This window comes from Scyliorhinus torazame, chromosome 6 (assembly GCF_047496885.1).
Source record: "Scyliorhinus torazame isolate Kashiwa2021f chromosome 6, sScyTor2.1, whole genome shotgun sequence".
In the NCBI taxonomy this organism is placed as follows: domain Eukaryota; kingdom Metazoa; phylum Chordata; class Chondrichthyes; order Carcharhiniformes; family Scyliorhinidae; genus Scyliorhinus; species Scyliorhinus torazame.
Genome location: NC_092712.1, coordinates 106,692,604 through 106,719,841, shown reverse-complemented (window position 1 = coordinate 106,719,841; position 27,238 = coordinate 106,692,604). Strand labels below are relative to the sequence as shown.

Sequence of the window (27,238 nt, the reverse complement as noted above, 5' to 3'; positions counted from 1 at the left end):
GCACCACCGTACCGTCCGTGACAATCAACATTAATAATTCTGATTAACATGTCAATAGGTTTCACAAATCGTCATGTTCAGACTTTGGTGATTAAGCATATGACTTTGCTAAGTTTTACTTCATCTTTAGATATAAGCCACCAGTATGAAAACTGCGGTAGTTTTTTAACATCAAGTGCACTTGCACAATGTCTTGATCTCCATGTTTATCCAACTCCTCTGATGCTTGTTTGAAACAATAACAATTTCAGAAGAGGTTCATGATGGAAGGCATTTATTGCCGTTGACCAGTTTCCACCCAAGGAAGAGAGTTCACATTGCATTAGTGGCAGTAAGACCCCATGATCCCGCTTGCTTCACATAATCATCTCTGAGTCACAATAAATATACCAGAAGATAGTAGACCATGGAGATATCAGATAAGACAGATGCAAACCATTCGATAGCCACAGCTTTACTGAGGACATGTGTCTGCTTAAGCAGGTCATCCATCATGCCCATGTCAATTGGTTTTATAATAGTCTTAATGTTTTCAGTTGGGTGTACTCAGTTGGCAGAACAGCTGGGCTCTCTAATTAATCTTTTAATTGAACAAGCCCAGAACTAACAATAGGTATCATTAACTCTGTATAGTTGCTTAGTTTCCATGAACAATGTGAAGATCTTTCTGGAGGGATTCTGCTGCCATTATTTTCTAGCAGTTGAGATGGTTATTGTAACCATAGTGTCATCCACTCAGTGCTAACATCCCAAAACCAAAATGCAATATCAAATTTTAGCTCTGGCAACGGCAATGTGACAATGCTCTTAATGGTATTATTTATCTTTTGCACTTAATTTTTGAAGTCTTGGATGGTAGTTCAGATGTGGCAAAGGGAAGTTAAGCTTCCACATCATTCAATAGTTCAGTTACTACCTACATTGCAACAGAAATAATTGCAGTTTCTCATTTTTACCTTTTATACTTTATACTTCTGTATTTCTGTGTAATCATTTTAATGAAATAGAGTATTTTATTTTTCTCCTGTTTTCTTTTAATATGAGCTGTGAACTAAAGGCGGGCATTTAAGTATAAATTGGACTCAACATCATGCTAGCTCTTTAACTCATTAATGTAACGCCCAAGCCTGTGATTGAAATATGGAAAACATCTTGCTTCAATTGAAATAAAATGATTCAGCTGCAAGGTTATTTTCTTCTATTTCTGACATAGATTATTATTACAGACTTGACACATGTTTACTATCTTCTAAGGGACAAGCTTAAAAAAAACATGTCTAAAGTGTTACCCTTGGCAGGTATGAATAAGAGGATTCCATGAAAACCTATTTAAATGGGATTCTAAAGAAATACAGGAAATTAAACAGCAGTATGGATTAATGAAACACCATGGTGCCAGAATTCCTGATGGGTGGAACAGTGGTGTCGTATTGTGTGAGGGAACTGCAACTTGGGGCAGAATGTAAATCTCCCATGTTTCCACTTAACATATTCTGGGAATTGCACCATAGAGTGGACAGTCTTCTTTCCTAACCCTTATGCCCAAAGTCAACTATGGTGGTATTCCTGAGGAATTTGTCCAGTCCCCTGGGGGAATTCCGCCCATTTATCATCTGAAAGGCACTGCTTGCGTTAAAAATAACAAAGGAAGGAATTTCCTCTGAATCCATTCAATCTTCATTCAGTACCATCAGCTACAGACCAAGTGCTGCAAAATGGGATTAGTATAGATAGGTTCTTGATGGCTGACGCAGACACGATGGGCCAAAGGGCCTCTTTTTGAGCTGTAAAACTCTGATTCTATCATACTGCTTAAATGTGGAACAGTAACACATTGTAGTGTTACGGTGCAGATGGAGGCTTTTTGGCCCATTTTGTCTGCACTGGCTCTCCAAATGAGAAGTTTCTAATGATAGAAATAAAATTCTATACAGATTGGTTGTAAGGCATACCGAATGGAAATTCAGACAGCTGATACAATAATTTTTTTAAAATCACTTAGTTATCTCCCCACCTGTTTATGGAAACATTAGATTTCAAAGCTGCCTCCATTTTCCATATGGTTGATACATTTAATTTTCTTTATTAAAAAATGAAGCTGAAACTTTAACATTAATGAGCCATCTAAGTTCTATTTAAAAGATGTATATTTGCAGAAATCGTCCAAGTTACAAGCTCCCTATCATGTATGGTGAGCATTAAGGATTTACTTAATGCAAAGTGATCTGGCCTTTAAAGATAGTGGACCTCAGCAGTTTCTAAATGCTTTGTAATGTAAGCTACTAAAAACTTTTCATTATCTGGCTCTTTGAGGTAAAAATGGCCTCCGGGAAGCTTGTGGGTGGTAAATTCTCCACTTGTTAAGTCGTTCCAAGCTGCGGAATTAAATCATGAAACAAGTTTAATCCTCTCTCCAATAGTAAAATTTAATTACAAAACATAAAATATAATTTCAATCCTAATTTCTTTGCTGAACTGTCATGAGAACTGAACTGGCTTCCCGAATGTTCATTAGGAAAAGAAAATGCCACTCCATCTACTCGGGTCTACACATGATTCAGGTCCCACGTTATGTGGTTGACTCTGAGGGAGTCATCTTAACCCCTCGGTTCAAGTGGGTTTGGGTAAGGTGGAAAGTAAAAAAATTAAAAGTTTCAAACTGGACCCTAACCTGTCCACTTCTTTTTTTAACAGAGGTGGGGCAGCCAATCAATCTGCTTTCAGGGTGTCAAGGGCAGTCTTGCTCTCATCTTCAGAATTCAGTTCTTTTGTCCAATACTGAGATCTGAAGCAGAGTGGTTCTGGCAGATTGTAAACTGAGCATTGGTGAGGCAAGTGCCACTCGTTGGGTGGGATTTACCGATCAACCCGCTGCGTGTTTTCCGGCGGCAGAGGTGGCCCGCCAGCGGAATTTACCCACCCTGCCATTATCAACGGGATTTCCCAGTGACTGCACACCTCATCGTCAGGAAACCCGTGAGCTGGTGTGTGACCGGAATATTCTGCTGGCATGAACAGCTGGTAGATCGCGCCTGATAGTGCAGTCAACAATACCTTCCATCACGTGCAGGTGCAGGACTTCGCAAGGAAGGTTTTCCTGACAGTTCCAGTGACACTGCCCTCCTCATTGTTGGAGGGTGTTGTTGTCTGTGATGGGATTGGAGGGAAGGTTCATCTCGGCAATTTATGGGAGGATTTTGGAGGAGGAAATGGTGTTCGCTGGAAGGGGTTAAGGCCAAATGGGAGAAGGAGCTGAGGTGGCGCTGAAGGAGGGGTTGTGGTGTGAGGTGTTGCGGAGGGCGAATGCTTCAACCTTGTGTGCAAGGTTGGAGTTAATACAGTTAAAGGTGGTGTGCAGGGCGCACCTATGAGATCGAGGATGAGCCGGTTGTTTGAGGGGGTGGACACTTACAAGCAGTGTGGGAGAGGTCCAACCAATCATGTACATACGTTCTGGTCTTGGCCAAATTTGGAGAAATTTTGGAGATTGTTTTTCAGTACCAAGTTGGCGATCCTGCCCGTAGACGTGGATTCCAGTCCCCTAGGGGCCATATTTGGGGTGTCAGATCTGCAGGAGCTGCAGACCAGAGCGGGGCGGATATTTTAGCAGCTTTCCCGTTGCTGATTGTTCGCAGGCGGGTCCTGTTGGGGTTAAGGTCAGCTTCTCCGCTCTGTATGACTTGGAGACCTGAAGGAGTTTCTGTATTTGGAGGGGGGAAATTGGGGGGGGGGTTCCACAAGAAATAGGGTCTGTTTATTCCACACAAGTGTTATTTACCATCAGCTGCTAAAGGGAGGAGGTGGATGGTTGGGGGGGGGGGAATTCTTAGCATTATTGGGGAATTGGCTGGTGAAGTGGGGGGCAGGTTCTGTTGTTCTTGTTGTTTTGCATTGTTTTTTATGTATAAAATGTTAAAAACTGAACAAAAATATTTTTAAAAATACCTTCCATCACTTTGCTGATGATTCAGAGTGGACTGATGGGGCGGAAATTGAGTGGGATTTATCTTTTTTTATGGACAGGATGTATCAGGGTAATTTTGCCTTTTGTCAGGTAGATGTTAGCTGGTGTGGCTAGCTCTGGAGTATAAGTCCTGAGCACTAAAGTCATTGCTGTTCCCTCCCACCTTTCAGCCAGGCCCTTTGGCCAGTTGCCTTTAGGTTTGGCAGCATCTCAGCCTCACCTGATATACTACCAGTATATATTATGCCTTTATTTCGAAGTAATCAGAGTTAGTAATTTATACCGAGATATAGGTCAGAAAATTTGACGCACGCATGATCAAAGCAAAATATATTTTGTGAGATAGCTAGTTTAAGTTATATACTGGAACATTGTTGAAATTAATCTCACCTTCAAGGTCATGTGGTACATCCTGTTTTCCATCAAAGCTGCTGATAGAACAAGAGAAGAGCTTGTTCGGAGGTTTCTCATATCTGCAGAAGAAGCAAACTCAATTCAAAATCATTCAAAAGTTATTAACTTCACATTAAACAAGAACAACCTGCATTTTTATAGTGCTTTTTACATTGTAAAGTATTCCAAGGTGCTTCACAGGAGCGTACTTAGACAAAAAATTGTCATCCCACATTGGAAAAACACATCAGCAGCGTCAACGCTTCATTCTTTTAAAAATAGGAACAAAATCAAATTTTTTAATTCAGTCCTCTCTTCAGTTCCACCTTACACATGAAATTTTAGAGACATAGCAGCAGAGAGATGATTGGCTGCTAAGCTGTTTTGAGAAACTGCACAAGGGAAGCTTGGTGTCAGTCCAGTAGTCATGAAAGACACTATGGGCGGGATTTTCCGGCTGCACCTGCCCCGCGACCAGAAATTTCTGCCCGAGGTCAATGGACCTTTACATGGTCCACATCCCACCAGTGACAATATTGCGCCAGGCGGAAGAATCCAGCCCTATATAAATGTATTTATTTATTTTATATACTTCATCTCACAAAGGTGATTCAAGCTGGTATCGGTAATCGAGCAGGCATTTGGTAAGAAAATTACTCGAGGGATATAGTATGAAATGAAAATCGCTTATTGTCACAAGTAGGCTTCAATGAAGTAACTGTGAAAAGCCCCTAGTCGCCACATTCCGGCGCCTGTTCAGGGAGGCTGGTACGGGGATTGAACTGTGCTGCTGGCCTGCCATGGTCTGCTTTTAAAACCAGATCTTTAGCCCTGTGCTAAACCAGCCCCATGTTGTGGGGTTCATGGATGCTCCAAAATAGCTTTACCTATCCTGCACATTTATGTGCCCTTTGTTATTTCACAACAAAATGTACATGCTATATATCAAGGCTACTTTATAACTGATTCAATCATTCTGAGGATCAATGACAGGATTTAAAACTTCATTAACATTGGCACATGAGAATTTTTGCATTCCTGACTGCTCGGAGTCCTGCCAAGGTTAAGTGACCAGCAAGCCTACAGTGGAAACAGGAATATCAAGCTTTTGGGGGAAAGTTTGTGGTGTAATGGGAATGCACTAGTAATCCAGAGACACAGGCTAATGCTCAGGAAACATGGGTTCAAATCCCACCACTGCAGCTGATGGAATTTGAATTTAATTAATAAATCTGGAATTGAAAGCCCATCTGGCTTCACTAATGTTTATTATGGAAGGAAATCTACCATCATTACCTGGTCTGGCTTACATGCATATCCAGACTCACAGCAATGTAGTTAACTCTTAACTGACTTCTGCGTTGGCCTAGCAAGCCACTCAGTCAAGGGTAATAAATACTGGCCTTCCCAGTGAATCACCAACCCTTGTAGGAATGAAGAAAATAAACAGGGATGGTGTTGGGACCCCGAACAGGAGCGTACTTACACTGCCTAGCTTTAGGCAGCCCTCTTCAAAAAGAGTCTGACTTGCTATGTTTCTGGGCTGGGATTGAGCCTGGGTGGGGTGATAATCAGCTTAAGTGCTGGAATTGCTCCGTGGATTTTATGATGTTATTTTCGTTTACTCTAAAACTGAAGTTTGTTATCATATAAATATTTTTAATAAAAGGGTCTCATTTACCTTCTCTGAAAGAATGTTGCTGTAATGACTGTGCAGTTTACCTACTGTAAAATGACAGCTGAAGGCAAGAAGTTTTATCCAGCTGGATGCTTTCATATATGAACCATATAGTTACAATGTTTCGGCAAAGTGATAACCCCAAAAAGGTCCCGACGCACTTCAATTTGAATGTGAAAAACAAATCAAATGGAAAATGCAGAAAATAAATCATTTACACATTGTACACCTATTTTATAATCCTAATCTTACTATATATATTATAAAGTGAATTCACCTAATTAATTCCACAAGTCTAAGATCTGCTTTTAAAACTGGGACAAATAGTTGCAGAATGTCTTTATTGGCAAGAATTTCAGATGGAGTACCACCAATGGATGCCATCCATTCCAAGAATTTATCATCTGGGAGGTCAGCCCTCTTCTGAATGGGGTAACGAGCTGGAGACTACATTGTGGGAAAAGGTGAAATCATTATTCAGTCTCATTTAATCAATTACACTTTACTACAAAAGACAAGTAGAGACAGGTAGAAACAGTCCAAATTAATTTCTGTACTTTGCATTTTCTCATGGTAATATTTGTAGTGGAGTTGGTTTTCCTGATATATCCAGACCATGGTGTACAGGGAAAAATTTATAATGAATACACAACTTGGAAGTATTTTACACTACAAGGAGGAAAATGTAGAACTTCAAATGGACATAGACAAGTTGGTGGAATGAGCAATGAGGTGGCAGATAAAGTTTATGCAGAAAAATGTAAGGTGATATATTTGGATAGGCAGAACATGGAGAGGCAGTATAAAATAAAAGGTTCAACTCTAAATGGGGTGCAGGAGTAGAGGGACATGGGTGTATATGTGCATAAATAATTGAAGGTGACAAGACGGTTCAAAGAGCAGTCAATATGTGCGGCACGGTAGCACTGTGGTTAGAACTGTTGCTTCACAGCACCAGGGACCCAGGTTTGGGTCACTGTCTATGCGGAATCTGCATGTTCTCCCTGTGTCCGTGTGGGTTTCCTCCGGGTGCTCCAGTTTCCTCCCACAAGTCCCAAAAGACGTGCTTGTTAGGTGAATTGGACATTTTGAATTCTCCCTCAGTGTACCGAAACAGGCGCCGGAGTGTGGTGACTAAGGGATTTTCACAGTAACTTCATTCCAGTGTTAATGTAAGCCTACTTGTGACACTAATAAAGATTATTATTAATGCTTACAGTAACCTAGGCTTTACTAATAGTGGCATTGAATATAAGGATAAAGGAGGTTATGATGAACTTGTATAAGATAGTAGTTAGACCTCATTTGGAGTGTTGTGCATAGTACTGGGTGCCATATTTTAGAAAGGACATGAAGGCATTGAAGAAAATGCAGAAAAGATTCATGAGAATTGCCCCAGGAAAGAGGAACTTCAGTTATGAAGTAAGATTGGAGAAGTTAGGACTCTTCCTTGGAATAAGACTGAGAGGAGATTTAATAGAGGTATTCAAAATTATGAGGATGTGGACAGAGCAGATAGGGAGAAACAGTTTCCACCCATGAAAGGATCAAGACCAAGACAGCACAAATGCAAAGTAATTGCCTAAAAAAGCAAAAGCAAGATGGAAAAAAAAAACCCTCCTCACACAGCGAGTGGTTCGGGTCTGGAATGCTCTGGCTGAGGGGAAATGAGATGATTATTTGAAAAGGAACAATCTGCAGGGTTACGGGGAGAAGGCAGAAGAATGGCACTAGGTGAAATGCTCACTCAGAGCTGGTGCAGACATGATGGACCAAATGACTTCAATCTGCACTGTAACAATTCTGAGATACTATGATTTAAGGTGTGGAATACCAGTGCCAGTATGTCAGCTGTAATCGCTTCCAGTAGTTACAGCCCAAGTTACATGCAGCTCTTTACTCTGCTCCAATAAGGCACATTAATCTCAACTTCATATTACACCAATTAACTCTTTTTAATTTCTCACACCAGCCTTCCTTAACCAAGTACTAATGAAGTGTAAAATTATGGTCACTTAAGTTTTGTGTTGGCACAAAGAACATAGATGAGACTGCAGAAATGTGCTCAATTTAGGTCTTTTGCAACTGCCAGCAAGAAAATAAACAGATTTTCATCCAATCAAACTGGGTTCCAAAGGTGATGGGTGAAAGGATATATGATATGGAATCCACTGGTATGTACAGACATATGAAATAGGGGAAGTAGGCCATTCTGTCCCTTGTTCCTGCGCTGCCATTCAATAAGATCATGGCTGATCCGTTTGGGTTTCAAGTTCCAAAATCCCACCTACCCCCTATAACCTATCTTACCTAACAAGAATCGATCGACTTCTGCCTTAAAAAATATTTAGTGGCCCCGCTTCCACTGCCTTCTGAAGCAGAGAGTTCCAAAGTCATGCAACCCTCTGAGAGAAAATAATTCTCATCTCTGTCTAGAAGTGTGATTCCTCATTTTAAAACAGTGATTCACCTTGGTCCCAGTACAGTGCACATTAAGTAAACACAATAAATATTCAAAGTACATACAATTTCAGTACTAACATCCCAGATATAGAGCAGCATCTTGATGTGGCATTGGGGATCTTGCCTGCCAACTGGAGAGCTGGCAAGAGACCTGCCATGCCTCTTTTCGGGAAGGCCCGCTGAGCAACACCCCAATCAGGCAGTGGCAAGGCCATGGAATCCAGACCCCGGGCAGAAGTCCCACCTAGCAGCTGGTCGGAGGATGGCAACTCTTGTGCTCAGCAGTGCCAGGTATGGCAAGTAATAAGGCATATGGAATTTTTTCTTTCAGAGCTAATGAAATAGAGTATAAAAGTAGGGAAGTGTTGTTCCAATTGTACAAAGCATTGGTGAGACCGCACCTGGAATACGGTGTACAGTTTTGGCCCCCTTATTTGAGGAGGGATGTAGTTGCATTAGAGACAGTTCAGTGAAGGTTCACTGGATTGATTTCAGAGATGAGGGATTTGTCTGATGAAGAGAGATTGAGCAGTTTAGGCCTTTACTTTCTAGACTTTAGAAGAATGTGAGGAGAACTAATTGAGGTATACAAGTTGATAAACTGTATTGACACAATAAATGTAGGGCCAATGCTTCCTCTTGTGGGGCAATCAAGAACAAGAGGTCATAGTTTTAGGATAAGGGGTAGCAGATTTAAAACGGAGATTAGGAGAAATTACTTCTCTCAAAGGGTCGTGAATCTGTGGAATTCACTATTCCAGAGTGCAGTGGATGTTAGGACTTTGAGTAAATTTGAGGAAATAAACAGATTTTTAATTAGTAATGGGTTGAAAGGCTATGGAGAATGGGCGGGAAAGTGAAGTTGAGGCCGAGATGAGATTAGCCATGATCTTATTGAATAGTGGAGTGGGCTTGGGGAGCTGAATTGCCTATTCCTGCTACTAATTCTTATGTTCTTTCATTCACTGAGAAATTCATGGTCCTGTGTACTTTGCCTTATCTGAACTCTCCAGATGAACCATGACTCTCACCAGTATTCACAACTGAATACTGGTTGGACAACAAAATGCAGTCGGGGGACTCCTGCAATATGTGCCTCGTCCACTTTGATTACCTGGCAGTCACCTGTTCTGCCTGCACACCTGGAAGTCAGGTGGTCTCAGCTCTGCAAATACACCACAGTGAGGCCAGCTGTTGTTCAAGCTCCAAATCCCACACCACAAGACTGAGGCACTCTGTATGCCTCTATTTAATAAAATAACTAAAGTTAGCAGAGATAAAACTAAAGACATATTACAGCCTTATTAAAGGAAGAAGATGACACACAACTAAACTGCCACTCTGTGAAAGCATCAGAGAATACAGTTTTTCCCACAAGCAATTAGTGTGAATAGGATTTGGGATCACTAGCTGCCAAGAGTTTTTTGTTATGTGGCAGATTAAAGTGGTTAGTGAGAGATCTTGATTTTATGCAGTGAACTCGGGAAAGATTTTATTTGATGAACGATTGAAAACACGTGAAAATGACTATTGTGCTTTGGTTGTTCAAGCATACAAGTGAAAATATCTGTAAAATACAGCCTTATCACTCTGTCTGATCGACTAGATATCTATTTTGCCTCAGAGCCAAGGTTATTTTCTATTTCCAAACTTCTTTGGCTGAGACACATTTGTCAGAAGAAATTACGTAACTCCAGCAGGTTGCAATGCAGAATCATTATCTTTAAGAGTGTATTCTAGTATTGTTGGACATTTCCAGATATTTGCGGTTGAGCTAGCATTAATGGGAACCTAAGAATAGATATTTATTATGTAGCTGCTCCCATCCCCGCACCACCTGGATGCCCATGTATCTGAAGCTCGCCCCCACCACCTTGAATGGCAGCTCTCCCAACCTCCTCTCCTGCCCCCTGTTTCTTCCCCATGCTTAGGTTACATCCGGAAAACCGGCCAAACTCCAGAATTCTCATGATTCCCCCAATACCTCCCAGTGGGTCTGAAATGTACAGCAACACATCGTCTGTGTACAACAAAATCCTGTGTTCAAACCTCCCCCCCCCCCACACACACACACACACACACACACCGCACAATTCCTCTCCATATCCTCAACGATCTAAGCACCATTGCCAATGGCTCTATTGCCAAGGCAAAAAGCAATGGGGAGAGGGGGCACCCCTGCCTTCTCCCACGTGTAACCCGAAATACCCCGGGCTCACCCATTAGTCTGTACGCTCACTACCGGCACCCTATACAACAATCGGACCCAGTCCACAAACCCCTGCCTGAACCCAAACCGTCCCAACACTTCCCACAGATGCTCCCACTCCATCCGATCAAAAGCCGTCTCTGCGTCCATTGCCACTTCTACGTCTCGTCCGCCTGGGAGCATCATTATCACGTTTAGTAATCTCCTAACATTCGCAGACAATTGCCTCCCCTTTACAAACCCTGCCTCATTTTCCCCCATCAGCCCCGGCACACAGTCCTTGATGCATGGGGCCTGTATCTTTGCCAGCAGCGTAGCATCCACATTTAATAGCGATCTCGGGCGGTAGGACCCACGCTGCTCCGGATCTTTATCCTTCTTCAGTATTAGGGATATGGATACCTGCGATAATGTAGGGGGGAGTTCCCCCTTTCCCTAGCCTCATTTTATGCCCTTACCAACAGAGGCCCCAGGTACCCCCCCAAACGTCTTATAAAATTCGAAGGGAACCCATCCGGGCCCGGGGCCTTGCCTGCCTGCATCCCTCCCCATGCTCTCCATCACCTTCACCAGTCTAATGGGTGGCCCCAGCCACTCTACCTGTTCCTCCTCCACCTTGGAGAACTTCATCCCATCCAGGAACTGCCGCATTCCCTCTAAACCCCCCGGATCAATATGAACTCCCTCCCAAAACCACTGCCTTGAGCGCCTCCCATTGCGTGGTGGTCGAGACCACGCCTGTATCATTTGGTTCCACATATCCGCGAATGGTGGCCCTCACCCGCTCACACACCTCCTCATCTGCTAACAACCCTTTTTCCAACATCCACTGTGGGTACTGGGCCCCCACCGGTGCAAATCCACCCAGTGCGACGTGTTGTCTGAAACCATGATCACCGGGTACCCGGAGTCGACAACCCCTGGCAGCAGCGCCATGCCCACCCCAAAAATAATTATTCCCAGAGTACACCCTTTACACATGGGAGAAGTACGAGACCTCTTTTGCCCTTGGCCTCCCAACCTCCTTGGGTCTAAAAATGAAGACAGAAGCAGCATACTTCATAGCACGTTTTCTAGCATGAATGTTTTAATAACAAATAACTAAGAAATGTAATATATTTTACTTACATGTGGTGCTGAAGCACCAGACACAAAAAGGTGCACAGGTTCCAATCTATGATTTCGTTTTAGATATTCTGCTGTAGCAAAGCTGAGGTATGCCCCAAGACTGTCGAGGAAAACAAATGGTTAAGCCGTTTTTAGCCTAGATCATGCATCAACGATCCTACACTTATTTCTTGTGAAATCAGTATCAGTGTTGTTATTATCCATTATGAATGAAACACGTGTATTTACTCAGATGAGTTGTTTAGCACTATTGTTGTTTCTGCACACTCCACATGTACATTCTGCCTACTGCTGGGGTAACTGTTAGAAATTTGCATCAGGCGGTCAAGCAGAAGGCAAAATAAGATAGACTGTGATTCTGCAAAAGCCCACAAACAAGAGAGAACCTCAAAGGCAGTTGACGTAGGTCAGAATATTAGGTATTGAACTTTCATGCGAGTGGCTTCCAGGATACCTAATATTTCAATGGGATAACTTATTTCAAAATTTAAATTCCCTCGTTAAATTTTGTATGCCAGGGCCAGACTTTGGCCAACACACATACCCCTGTATGTAAAATCTAGTTGCAGGCGGGTTACAGGAGCTGGCCTGCTCAGGTAGGCCTCTTATGCTGAATAGAGAATGTTCGGAGGGGAGATGAAAAAGCAAATAAGAGAAACAAAGGGAGATTATGAAAAGAGACTGGCGACTAACATAAAAGGGATTCCCAGGAGGCATATAAATAGTAACAGGATGGTAAAAGGAGGAATACGGTTGTTTAGGGATCAAAAAGGGAATTTATGATTGGAGCCAGAGGCTATAGCTGAGGTATTAAATAAATAATTTGCACCTGTCTTTATTAAGGAAGATGATGCTACCCAGGCCATGATGGAAGAGGAGGAAGTAGAGATGGCATTGAATAGGTTGCCTGCACTTAAAGCCAGGACCAGATGAGATGCATCTAAGGATACGGAATGAAATGAGGGTGGAAACTGCTAAAGCACTAGCCATAATTTTTAAGTATTTCTTATTCTAAAGAATGGTGCCGGGGATGGGAATACTGCAAATGTTGCACCCTTTTTCTAAAAAAATGTCTATAGATAGCTACAGGTCAGTCAATTTAACTTGGTGGCGGAGAAACTTGCAGAAACAATAATTCAGGACAACAATTAAGTCACTTGGACAAATGGAAGTTAATTCAGGAAAGCCAGCATGGATTTCCGTTTTAAGGAAAAATCATATTTAATAACTTTAAGTTTTATTTGGAGAGGCAACAGAGAGGAATAATAAGGGTAATGCTGGTGATATGGAGTGCTTGGATTTCCAAAAGGCATTTGATGCAGTGCCACATAACAGACCTGTGAGCAAAGCCATAGCTAAAAAATAGGTCAGTAGCAACATGGATAAAAAATCTGCTCAGTGACAGAAAACAGAGGGATCATAGAATTTAGAGTGCAGACGGAGACCATTCGGCCCATCAAGTTTGCACCGGCCCATGGAAAGATCACCCCATCTAAGCCCCCACTTCCACCCTATCCCCGTAACCCTGTAATCACATCCAACCTTTTTGACACTAAGGACAATTTAGCATGGACAATCCACCGAGCCTACACATCTTTGGACTGTGAGAGGAAACTGGAGCACCCGGAGGAAACCCACGCAGACACTGGGAGAACGTGCAGACTCCGCACAGACAGTGACCCAAGGCGGGAATCGCACCTGGGACCCTGGAGTTATGAAGCAACTGTGCTACCCAATGGTTGAGGTTTTTCAGCCTGGGTGAAGGTTTATAGTGGAGTTCCCGAGAGGGCCTGGCATGTTGAAACCCTTTCTTTGCCTGTTAAATATTAATGACACAGATCTTGGTGTACAGGGCATAATTTCAAATCTTATAAGACCATAAGACATAGGTGCAGAATTAGGACACTCGGCCCATCGAGTCTGCTTCGCCATTCAATCATGGCTGATATTTTCTCATCCCTGTTGGGGGACATTTTCTGATACTGGACTGTAATATAAATTATAGTTGGCTCTGTAACTACATTTTTGCTCCTATATTACTTTTGAATAGTTCTGCTGAGACAAAAGGTACTCATTGGCTTAGATGCCTGTTTAGAAGAGGCAATTTGTAGCAATAGATAGTGTATACACAATGCTTACTAATATCAGAAAGGACACAAAATGGCTGTTAGCTAAGTTAGCAATACTAAAGACACAAAATGGCTGAACTAGCCACATTCCTGAACAATAAGTTACAAACTGTGTAAACTATCTCATGAGAATCAAGCGTGGGTATGTATAGGGAGTATTTTAACAGCTGCTGATAACAGCTTCACACAACAAGGAATGCAATGTATCCTTAATAGCTCAAAGTCCCCAGCTGGAGACTTGACATATCTTTATGTTAGTCTTGAGTGACTTTTGCATGATGTTAGGGGCGGGTAAGACAACACCCACTTTAACCATATATGTGATAACTAGGATGCTAAGAAAATTGATTGAGTGCATGTAATGAATTGTGACGCGAATATAGTTGATTTATTGTATGTAAATGAGAATACAACTAATTCCACCCCTTGAATCTGTATATTAACCCAATGCTAACCTTAGCTCAAGTGAGAAAGAGGCTTGCGAGGCTGCAGAGCTTCCAATATTTCTCCCAGATCTGATATAATAAACTGCTTCTTTACTCACTCAAAAAGGCCTACGTGTGAATATTTTCACCTCTTAACAATCCCCATTCTCCTGCCTTCTCTCCATAACCCCTGATACCCTTATTAATCAAGAACCTAGCTATCTCTGTCTTAAAGACATTCAGTGAATTGGCCTCCACAGCCTTTTGCGGCAAAGAGTTCCACAGATTCACCATCCTCTGGCTGAAAAAATTCCTCCTCATCTGTTTTAAAGGATCGTCCCTTTAGTCTGAGATGGTGTCCTCTGGTTCTAGTTTTTCCTACAAGTGGAAACATCCTCTCCGCGTCCACTCTATCCAGGCCTCGCAGTATCCTGTAAGTTTCAATAAGATCCCTCCTTATCCTTCCAAACTCCAACGAGTACAGACCCAGAGTCGTCAATCGTTCCTGACGATATAAAACCTAGAAGCATGGTGAACTGTGTGGAGGACAGTGTAGAACTTCAAACAGACCTAAATAAGTTGGGAGAATGAGAGGACAGGTGGCAGATGAAGTTTCATGCGGAGAATTGTGAAGGGATTCATAGAGGTACAAAGAAAATGGGGTGACATTAGAGTTGTACCCTTTATTTTATAAAGAAATTCGGGAACAGAGAAACCTGGGGGTACATGTGCATTGAAGGTGGCAGAACAGGTTAAGAGGTCAACTAATAGAGCAGCACGGTGGCTCAGTGGTTAGTGCTGCTGCCTCACGGCGCCGAGGTCCCAGGTTCGATCATGGCTCTGGGCCACTGTCCGTGTGAAGTTTGCATATTCTCCCCGTGTTTGCGTGGGTTTCGCCCCCACAACCCAAACGATATGCAGGTTAGGTGGATTGGCCACACTAAATTGCCCCTTAATTGGAAAAAATGAATTGGGTACTCTAAATTTAAAAAAAGTTTTTTAAAAAGAGGTTGATTAATAAAACACACAGTATCTTGGGCTTTATTAACAGTGTCATGGAATACAAGAGCAAAGAGGTTATGTTGAACTTGCATAAGACGCTAGTTCGGCCTCTGCTAGAGTATGGTGTACAGTTCTGGGAATCACACTTTTGGAAAGATGTGAAGGCACTGGAGAGAGTGCAGAAGGGATTTGCATGAATGGTTCCAGGAATGAGGAACTTCAGTTATGAAAGTAGCTTAGAGAAGTTAGGACTTTTTTTCCTTGGTAAAAAGAAGGCTGAGAGGAGATATGATAGAGGTATTCAAAATCATGAGGGGTCTGGTCAGAGGGCGAGGGAGAAACTGTTACCGCTCATAAAAGGATTGAGAATGAGAGGGCACGGACTTAATGCCAAAGTGAGAAGAAGCAAAAGTGACATCAAAGAAAACCAAAGAATTCACAGTTCAGCTTTGACAAAGAGTCATTGGACTCGAAACGTTAGCTCTCTTCTCTCCCCACAGATGCTGCCAGACCTGCTGAGATTTTCCAGCATTTTCTCTTTCATTTCAGATTCCAGCATCCACAGTAATTTGCTTTTATCAAAGTAAACCTTTTCAGCAAGTAATTAAGTTCTGGAATATACTGCTCAGTGTGGAAGGGGCAGGTTCAATTGAAGCATTCAAAAGGGAATCAGACTGCTATCTGAAAAGGAAGAATGTGCAAGGTTATGCGGAGAAGGCTGGAGAATGGCACTCAGCAAATTGCTCATTTGGAGACCGGTGCAGACTGTGTTGTAATAATTCTGTGATTCTATAAAAGGAGAAGGTCGCTTCTCAGGTTTTTTTTGTGCTTATGTTATTTTTTCTATTGCTACATTTTAACTATGAATTGGTTAGTTTTGCTGCTGTTTCGTCACTTGCAAATAATTTTCTTCAGTATTGTTGGTTACTGATTCCTTTGGAATTGATCTTACAAAGAAGATGGGTATTATTTTGTACAGTTCTGAATACACTGCATGACTGAAAAAGGAGTTTGTGCAAATTCAAATATTCCTGCAGTGTTTTGCCCATAGATGTCTCAAGTGCGCTTGGACATTTCAGAGTTGATATGGCTTTGCCAATTTCATTTGATGCGGCAGGTTGTCGTAGAGTTGCGTCATCTGCTCCAAAATTACCTGCACATCACATTAGTATATCCCTTCCCATCACGTAGGTTACATATTATTGGATCTTTCCAGGACACCCTAGAGCTATCTGCAACATCTGCTTGCAGTGCTTGGCCACATTAAGGAATTGACAGATTCTCTATTTCCAATGGCAACATTTTGTTCACTTTTCTTTCTATCGGTCAAGGTTACCACAATACTGATCTTTTGTATATCAAGCTCATTTCAAACAACCACAGGGGACACCAGTAACATCAGTCAATTCACAGTTCATGTGTGTATGCATCAAGAATCTTATTGACAAGCTTTTCAACAGAGCAAATAATTTCACAATTCTCCTGAGAAATATGGAGAATTAGTGGGTTCTGCAATCTTGACACTGAATGTGTACTTTAAGTCTAGGATGTTACCTCTGCATTTGTGCTTACCTCAGCCTCTACACACAATCTTTTGGCTTTCATGCAGGATATGGAATCCCACTTCATCTTCAGTTGTAGTTCTTCAGTGGACAGATAAGCTGCTTCCTTTACATTACAGGTCCAGAACGATCTCCAAGATAATCACATTACTAAAATGTGTGCCATGTACATAGGACTAACAATAGGGGACGAGGGAGTGGTTGGTAAACTGGATACTAGATAATACCTGCTCTTGTAACGTTCAGACCAAGAGCTCAGTAGACATGCTTAACAAGACTGATCTTGCAAAAGAACCCAACAAAATTCACCAAACACAATCAGTGTGCTTAAACCCTGCTGTTCCTATGTCAATACCAGAACATTTCCCTAATAAGTCAAATGCCTCATATTAAAACAATTAAGTGAATAAAATTGTATATCATTACTTGTTGCATTGTTATTTCAGAATTATCACAGAACATTTGATTTTACTAAGTAATACAAGTGAAATGAAAAATGAAATGAAAATCGCTTGTCAAAAGTAGGCTTCAAATTAAGTTACTGTGAAAAGCCCCTAGTCGCCACATTCCGGCGCCTGTTCGGGGAGGCTGGTACGGGAATTGAACCGTGCTGCTGGCCTGCCATCGTCTGCTTTAAAAGCCAGCTATTTAGCCCTGTGCTAAACCAGCCCCTGGTGAAGCAAGCAACAAATTGATTTAGAATCTTGGAATCCCTACAATGCAGAAGGAGGCCATTCGGCCCATCGAGTCTGCACTGATCCTCCAAAAGAGCACTCTATCTAGGCCCACTCCCCTGCAACCCCATTAGAAACACTTATGGCAACACGAACGTTGATATTTAGCTGTAGTGCCTGTTCTGACTATAGGTTGATGCTGCAACGGTTTCTTAAAGTTAAATCCAAGGCAACGTTAGCTGCTAAACCAATAGTTGCTACACTGGATAACAAACTTGTATTGGGCAGGGAAGCTGTTTGACTAACACTACTAATTACTCAATCTACCCCTCCGCCTTCTGTCCTTAGAACCATAGAATTCCTACAGCATAGGAGGCGGCCATTTGGCCCATCGAGTCTGCACCAAACCTCTGAGAACACCCTATTCATGCCCACTCCCACGCCCTATCACCGTAACCCCACCTAACCTACACACCTTTGGACTGTGAAACGAATCCAAAGGGAGAAAGTGCAAACTCCACACAGAGAGTACCCAATGGTCAGAGCTGAACCAGGGTCCCTGTCGTTGTGCCACCTTGTCGCCCTTCTTCGGTATCCTCCTTGTTTAGGTCTCCCCTTCCTCTTCCCATTTTCCTCACTCAAATTTGCTTTCCCCCATCCTCTACTTCCTCTTGTCCCTCTAACCTGTCCTCCTCTATCTCTTCTCCCTGGTCATCCCTTCTTTCTTTAATTCATCCCTGTCCACCACCCAAACCTAAAAACAAATTGATCTACCTATTTACCGTCTATTTTTCTCAATACAAGGGTGATTTAACCAGAAAAGGAACAATTTGAGGCTGATGTTTGTTCATTTGTTAAACAAGTAATAACTTTTATATTAAACTATCCTAATTTTCCACTTGGAATAATCATTACTGTGGTGAAAGTTGATGCTGAGATAGACAGACACTAGCACTTTAAAACTGGCATTTGCATGGTTATTGATTATAAAATTTAACTGCTGTTAATGGAAACAATATTACAACATTAAACAATGATCTAAAGTGGTGTGGTTCTTTGTAGCTCAAGATAAATTCAGACCTGGTTCATTATCATCCATACCTGTGACCAAAAAATGCAAAGGGCTTCTCTTTAAGGCTAGGGAGCAAGGTGCTGGAAATTTCCTCAATAAGTTGCTGAAGATTCTGTGCATTCGGCTCCTTAGAACGAATTTCTCTTCCAGGAAGACGTATAGAGTAAACTGAAATTGAAAGATATGATTAATGGTGTCAGCATCTCTTCAAATTCGAGAATGTGGGATGAGTTAGTATTATAAAGCTAGGCTGTCAGAATCAAACCTGCTTAAACATTCCACACTGCCCTGCTACACAAAATGAATATCATAAGATATTCTATGGCTCCAGGTATGAGGGTTGACAGGGACAGCATGAGAAAAAGAAATAAGATAAAGTTTCCAAACCCATATCTATCCCATTATTTACATATAAAAATTATTTTTTACAATATGGCAAGGCAGTGGCAAGATTGCTGTGCCTTCAAGATGGATGTGGACGAGGAAAATAAAGGTCACACAGGAATGTTGTTTGTTGTAGGAGCGTTTTCAGAGACTGAGTATTAAGCAGTGTTTCACAGGCGGTATTTTCCTTCTTAATTACGGCTCAGCTAATACAAAGACTTGGGGAGACAGCAACCCTGGTTAAAGACGGTCTTTATTTTCCAATGTACGTGGAAGAGCAATCTGGGCAGGCTCCAGATTGACTCTGCATTTACATCTTTTGTAGTTCGGTAATCATACAATTTTCAAACGCCAGTAGCCCACTGTGGATGACCCCACGTCACCCCCGCTGGATTTGATTTTTTTAACAGGGGGTGAATGTATTCACCTGAATATGAACTGTCTGTATAGTACTGTGGCCTATGACCAGGAAATGATAATACGATCTACTTCCAGGTACTGTACTGGAACCCCGGTGGCCGGGGCGATATATAGACCAGCCACCTGTGGGTGGCACTCATTTGTACAGCAGACACTGGCAGGCAATTTCCTGGATAATAAAGCCTTACGTTCATTCGTTCTCAGTGAATTGATGGTATATCAATTTATTATCCAGTGACATCACCATGGAAGCCGCTCTAAAGCCAGATAAACCCGAACTCGACACACGAGCAACAGAAGCGAAGGAGATCTTCTCCCACTGGCTTCGCTGTTTTGAGGCCTACTTTGACTCCTCTGCAACGCCTCACTCCGAAACCCTCAAGCTGCGCCTCCTCCACGCACAGGTGAGCCATCAAATCTCTGTAATGATAAGAGAAAGCTGCCACGTACGAGGTGGCGGTCGCGACACTGAAGGCGCATTTCGTGAAGCCCGTCAATGAGGTGTTCGCGTGGCACCTCCTCACTACACGCCGTCAACGCGCCGGGGAAATCGCTGGATTGAGTGCCTAGAGAACCTGACCCTACTTGCAAGGAACTGCAACTATCAGGATGTGAAGGCCGAGGAGCACATGAAGCTGCAGATCCGGGACACCTTCGTGGCTGGGGTCCGGTCTAACTACGTCAGGCAGCGGCTGCTGGAAAACGGGGACCCAACCTGCAGGACATGGTAAAACTAGCCGCCTCGTTAGAGGTGGCCTATCAGAGCCACAGTTCTCTGCAGACCCAGCGAACCCCACGTGGGCACCACCGACGCGGCCTCCACCAGACCCGACTACGTCACAGGCCTGTGCCGCGCGGCTGCCCGTCCAGACCGGGGAACCACTGTGCTACTTTGGCGGCCAGGATCAACACCCACGGCAGCGTTGATCAGCCCGCACAGCGACTGTGGCAAAAAGGGACACTCCGCCAGAGTCTGTCTGGGCCGACCTAAAACCCAGAAGGCGAAAGTTTACCAGGCTCGATCCATGGACTCAGGCCCACAGACCCTGCAACGTGGCTGCGTGCCTGCCGGGAATGCTCCCTCCAGACGTGTCATCAGCCTCGTACGACTCGTGGGCAGCCATCTTGGCCGCCGACTTCAACACCGACCGACTCGTGCGACCGATGGGGGCGGCCATCTTGGTCACCATCTTCGACTCAGCCCGACACGTGCGACTCGTGGGGGCCGCCATTTTGTGACCCCGATACCTCCGACCACGCAGGCTGCCCGCAGCTTGGCGCAGTCACCCTCGGCCAGTCACGGCCAAAGCACCTGAAAAGTTCTATGATGGTTGTCCGGGTTAACGGGCACGAGACCCCCTGTCTTTTCGACCCCGGGAGCACGGAGAGCTTTGTTCACCCTGACACGGTAAGGCACTGCTCCCTTCACATTTACCCCGCATCCCAAACAATCTCCCTTGCCTCGGATCCCATTCAGTACAGATCCGGGGGTACTGTATAGCGAATTACGCGATGCAGGGCTCGGAGTACGCCCATTTTAAACTGTACGTCCTCCCTCACCTCTGTGCCCCCCTACTGCTTAGATTAGACTTCCAATGCAGTCACCGAAGCCTGACCCTACAGTTCGGTGGACCCTTAACCCCCCCTCACGGTATGTAGCCTTGCGACCCTCAAGGTCACCCATTCCCCTCGCTCTTCGCGAACCTCACCCCCGACTGTAAGCCTGTCGCCACCAGGAGCAGGCGGTACAGCGCACAAGACATGATTTTTATCAAGTCAGAGGTCCAGCAACTCTTGAGGGAGGGGGTCATCGAGGCCAGCAACAGCCCCTGGAAAGCACAAGTGGTAGTTGTCAGGACCGGGGAAAAGAACTAGATGGTGGTGGACTACAGCCAAACCATAAACCGGTTCACGCAACTGGATGCGTACCCCCTCCCCCACATTGCGGAGATGGTCAACCAGATTGCACAATACCGGGTTTACTCCATGGTGGATCTGAAGTCTGCCTACCACCAGCTCCCGATCCGCCCGGAAGATCGGCACCATACTGCTTTTGAAGCAGCCGGCCGACTCTTCCACTTCCTCAGGGTCCCTTTCGGCATCACTAATGGAGTCTCGGTCTTCCAGAGAGTGATGGACCAAATGGTGGACCAGTACGGGCTGCGGGCTACATACCCGTACTTGGACAATGTTACCATCTGCGGCCATGATCAGCAGGACCACGCCGCCAACCTTCAGAGGTTCCTCCAAATCGCCCAATCCCTCAACCTCACATATAACAAGGAGAAGTGTGTTTTCCGCACAACCCGGCTAGCCATCCTCAGCTATGTCGTGGAAAACAGAGTCCTACAGCCCCACCCCGACTGCATGCGCCCCCCTCACGGAACTTCCCCCTCCCCACAGCCTCAAGGCCCTCAAACGATGCCTGAGGCTATTCTCCTACTATGCCCAGTGGGTCCCCAACTATGCAGACAAAACCCGCCCACTTATTAAAATACTACATTTCCCCTGACGGCTGAGGCCCGCTGGGCCTTCAGCCGCATCAAGGCCGATATCACTAGAGAGCGATGCATCAGACGTCGCACTGGCCGCCACACTCAACCAGGCGGGCAGGCCAGTAGCATTCTTCTCTAGAACCCTCCACGCTTCCGAAATCCGACACCCCTCGGTCGAGAAGGAAGCACAAGCCATAGTGGAAGCTGTGCGGCACTGGAGGCACTACCAAGCCGGTCGGAGGTTCACCCTCGTCACCGACCAGTGGTCGGTTGCCTTTATGCTTGACAACGCACAACGGGGCAAAATAAAAAATGACAAAATCTTGAGGTGGAGGATCGAACTCTCCACCTACAATTACGATATCAAGTATCATCCTGGGGAGCTCAACGAGCCCTCAGATGCCATGTCCCGCGGCACATGCGCCAGCGTGCAAGAAGACCGACTTCGGGCTATCCACAATGACCTGTCACCTGGGGGTCACCCGGCTTACCCACTTTATTAAGGCCCGCAACCTGCCCTACTCCACCGAGGAGGTCAGGGCCATGACCAGGGACTGCCAAGTCTGCACAGAGTGCAAACCGCACTTCTATGGCCAGACAAGGCTCACCTGGTAAAGGCCTCCCGGCCCTTTGAGCACCTCAGTATTGACTTCAAAGGGCCCCTCCCCTCCACCAATCGTAATATATACTTCTTGACCGTCATTAACGAGTACTCCCGCTTCCCCTTCACTGTCCCCTGCCCCGACAATGACCTCGGCCACTGTTATAAAGGCCCTGCACAGCAACTTCACACTGTTCGGTTTGCCTGCGTACGGCCGGGGCACATCGTTTATGAGCGATGAGCTGCGTCAGTACCTGCCCAGTAAAGGCATCGCCTCGAGCAGGACTACGAGCTATAACCCGCAGGGAAACGGGCAGGTGGGAGAACACGACGGCATGGAAGGCTGTCCTTCTTGCCCTCCGGTCTAGAAGTCTCCCGATCCCCTTAGCTGGCATGAGGTCCTCCCTGACGCCCTCCACTCCATTAGATCACTCCTCTGCACAGCCACGAACGAGGCCCCTCACGACCATTTGTTTGTCTTCCGTAGGAGGTCCATCTCCAGAGTCTCGCTTCCATCCTGGCTGACAACTCCGGCACCTGTCCTTCTCCGGAGGTATACGAGGAGCCATAAGACTGACCCCCTGGTCGAGAGGGTCCAACTGCTGCACGCCAACCCCCAGTACGCCTACGTCGTGCACCAGGATGGACGGCAAGATACGGTCTCCCTACGGGACCTGGCACCAGCTGGTTCCCCTGCCAACCCCCCTCCCCCCCCAACAGTCTACCGCCACCCCCGCACCTCTTATGCCCACCTGGGTCTCCTGTATTGCCCCGCACCTGCACTGTCGTCACCCACGACCCCCCTGCCTACCCCCACCCCTCAACCGTCTCCGACACGCTGGACTGAAGCTCCAGACAACATGCCCCCGGAGTCACCATCCGCAACAACCGTACCCGCCGCACCGCCAGAGCTGAGAAGGTCTAAAAGAACGATCCGGCCTCCAGGCAAACTGAATATTTGATGACCCCACGTCACCCCCGCTGGACTTGATTTTTTTAACGGGGGTGAATGTGGTAAATGTATTCACCTGAATATGAACTGTCTGTATAGTACTGTGACCTATGACCAGGAAATGATAATACGATCTACTTCCAGGTACTGTCCTGGAACCCCGGTGGGCTCCGCCCTCCCCAGGGCATAATATAGACCGACCACCTGTGGGCAGCACACATTTGTACAGCAGACACTGGCAGGCAAGTTCCTGGATAATAAAGCCTTATGTTCTCGTTCTCACAGTCTCGCAGTGAATTGATGGTATATCACCCACCCCAGCTGGGCATGGGGTAATCATACATTGATCAATGTAATTTACTCTCAGTTAGCATGGGACTGCGTGATCAGCTCATGGACAGTTGGAAACTCGTGCATGATCTTCTCATGTTTTCCAGACCCTCTTATCTACTGTCCTGGTTTCTTTACATAGACAATCCCCCCATCTTAACCTGGTTCTTGACTGGAACCATTGTCCGTATTCATAACGGCTGTCTGGGGACTGCTGATAAGGGAGGAATGTTTCTGAAAACAGGTTGCTGCTTTGTGAATCTGCCTTCATAAAGAATGTGGCCAATTTAGCTGGCTACATCCCATGCCTCGCGAACATTTCACTGTTAACAAAGATTTGTATGCTATATTCTGTAATGCTTTAAGAATACTATTAGTACTTGTTGCAGGTGCCTCTATTCGGGGAGTAATTTATAACTCTATCTGTTAATTCTACTTCTGTGTGCTAAGCAAGTTAATACTGTTAACTTTGCGCTTATCGTGTATTTCTCTTTATCCTATTTACTTTAGTCTACTGATCTTTTGTTCCTAACTGCTGAGTCCCCTTACAAGGCTTTTCTCCCAATGTTCCTGCCAATTTAGCACCTGATACTGCAAAGTAAAGACCAGGCCTCGTTGTCAATCAACGTAGTCAAAGAAACATCTCTACCTTGTATCATGATACAAGTATGCAGATACACAGAATCAGCTGCCTTTCCATTCTGATACTGAACACGCCCTTGTTTTATGGTTCATTATTCATGGGGATATCTTTAAATTTGAAACTCTTCCTCTTACAAGTGGACAGGTTCACCTCGCTTGAATTACTGGCAGAATTCTGACTTTCCTGGAGTAGAATTTGCCGCTGCTTTACTGAAAGTCCGGTTTGGAAGCAGGTGACAGGACAGTGGTGCTACCTGAAGAAATGAGGTCAGCGTTCCACTCATTTGTACACGCTTAGCTGCAATATAAAAATTGTTAATTTTTTGGTCCCCATGAAAAATAGTCTTCAAAGGTTACTCCTTTGGAGAAGCAGCATTAACTGGAGCGAATAAGAGAGCAGTTCTCTCTTTCAGTAATGCTTTCTTAGTCTCCCAACCCAAGTGGTCTGGGATAAAAATAGAAAATGCTGGAAAGACTCAGCAGTTGTGGCAGCATTTGTTGAGAGAGAAACACAGTTAAGTTTTGAGTCAAATATGATTCTTCTTCACGTTATGGTGTGTATATTTTTGTATTTCTATGTTTTTGTATATATGCTGCGTAGGTAAGGATAAAGTTGTGTCGGTGTGGGTCCAGGATTAATTGAAGGCAAGATTTTAAACTCAGATTGTCTGTGGAATCTAAGGAATGAAAGACTAAAGGTGCTCTCTTCTTGCATTTTGTAATGAGAACATAAGAACCAGGAGCAGGAGTAGGCAATTCAGCCCCCTGAGCCTGCTCCGCCATTCAATATGATCATGACTGATCTAATCTCGTTCTCATATCCACGTCTTGTCCACCCCCCATAACCCTTCATCTCACTGCTAATTAAAAGCCTATCTACCTCCCCCTTAAATCGGTTTATTGCTCCGGCGGCCACTGCACTCTGGGGTAGAGACTTCATGTTAGGTCTTAATTTACAAGGAAACAGAGTAGATATGAAATTTGCATTTGGGATTAGTTTTGAAATTGGCTTGTAGCTGCTGCATTTCAAAAGAATCTCAAAGGTGTCAAAGAACATTTATTTTTCAGGGGATTTATGAGGAAACAAGGTCTGGCAATTTAAATTTTGTTAACCTGAAATAGAGGTAAAACAGATACATGAAAGGCTTTAATATTTAGGAACCTAGGTTTTCAAAGGGATATTTAAAGTGCTACGATCCCAGCTGATGTTATAACTGGACAGGAAGATCCCGGAATGGAACCCTGGCTCAAAAGACCATAACTTTTACTTTTTAAAAATAAAATGAGGAGGAACATAGTTACAGGGCTACTAATTAGTTTTAACAAGAAGAAAAACATCTATTAAACATGAAAAAATAAATTATGATACAATACTTCTTTACTTCCTACTTAGCTTGACAATTACACACAGATTTAAATATTATCATGGGTTACAAAGTACATTTTAAATTACAATGGTCTCATTAACACACAAAGTCCATTGTAAGCACACAAGATGACGGTGATCAAATACACTCTCCACTCTGAACCTCTAGTAAATGTCTGTGGATTTCTCCTCAGAATTCTCCCAGATGATTGTCACGTGAGTGTTTCCAAACTCCACTCCCAATAAACACTTTAAAACCTCCTCTCATAATGTTTCCCTTAGCGGTTTGCGTTCAGAAATCCAGTCCATGACTTCCAAATGACACTTTTAAACAAAGCTTCCACTCCACTTTTAACAACATATCCAGTCCCAGACTGTATTAACATTGCATCATTCAACTGACCTGCGAGTCTGGTATCCCACTTTAAATCTGGTTACTCTAGTTGTCTCTTTAACTCAGAACACTTTGTTTACTCTTCCTTGAATACTTCTGAACAATACCTTGGTCTCAGTTCACTTTTAACTCCAGTCCTCTTAAACATTCTTAAACAAACCCAATTCCGTGGTTTTCCAGACTGTATCTTGTTCCTTAGGAAGGTTACATCTTTGCAACTCGCTTGCTCTGTCCAGCTTCTCTTGGCAAAGTGAAGAGAGGTTCACTGCCCAGTGTCCTGCCTCCAACTGCAAACAACTTCAGTTAAAACTAAAACTTGCAAGCTTCTCTACCTTACAAGGCCCCAGTTGCTGAGCAACCACCGCAGGTTTATTTACTCTTCACATCATAGCCCTCTCCAAGCACAATCGAATCACTGTTGAAATTGAAACTAATTCTCACATATACAAACATCTTTGTCCAGCATGCATCTAGCTATAAGTTTTGCCCTTCCAGGCACAGAAACATCAAATTAAAACTATACCTAGTTTTATCAGTACAAACATAAAGCCCTTAAAACTAGCTTTGTCTTCTGTTACGATCACATGGTCAGCTCTCAACAGCTAAGAGACTGGATTATCATAGAATTTACAGGGCAGAAGGAGGCCATTCGGCCCATCGAGTCTGCACCGACTCTTGGAAAGAGCACCCTACCCAAGCCCACACCTCCACCCTATCCCCATAACCCAGTAACCCCATCCAACACTAAGGGCAATATTGGACACTAAGGGCAATTTATCATGGCCAATCCACCTAACCTGCACATCTTTGGACTGTGGGAGGAAACCGGAGCACCCGGAGGAAACCCACGCACACGCGGGGAGGACGTGCAGACTCCGCACAGACAGTGACCCAAGCCGGAATCGAACCTGGGATCCTGGAGCTGTGAAGCAATTGTGCTATCCACTATGCTACC

The 27,238-nt window shown here is 44.3% G+C and overlaps 1 protein-coding gene across 2 annotated transcripts in view; it reads right to left on the bottom strand.

Annotated features, from left to right (window-relative positions):
• Positions 1-257: 257 nt before the first annotated feature.
• Positions 258-27,238, bottom strand: part of olah (oleoyl-ACP hydrolase) — a 46,466-nt gene continuing 19,485 nt past the window's right edge. For both annotated transcript variants that reach the window (XM_072508654.1, XM_072508655.1), the window contains exons 3-7: positions 18,729-18,867; positions 11,836-11,935; positions 6,313-6,482; positions 4,355-4,437; positions 258-2,375 (exon numbers count right to left, since the gene is read on the bottom strand). In XM_072508654.1, coding sequence (XP_072364755.1) covers positions 2,233-2,375; positions 4,355-4,437; positions 6,313-6,482; positions 11,836-11,935; positions 18,729-18,867 — 635 coding nt within the window. In that variant the 3' untranslated portion in view covers positions 258-2,232. The remainder of the gene's footprint in view (positions 2,376-4,354; positions 4,438-6,312; positions 6,483-11,835; positions 11,936-18,728; positions 18,868-27,238) is intronic.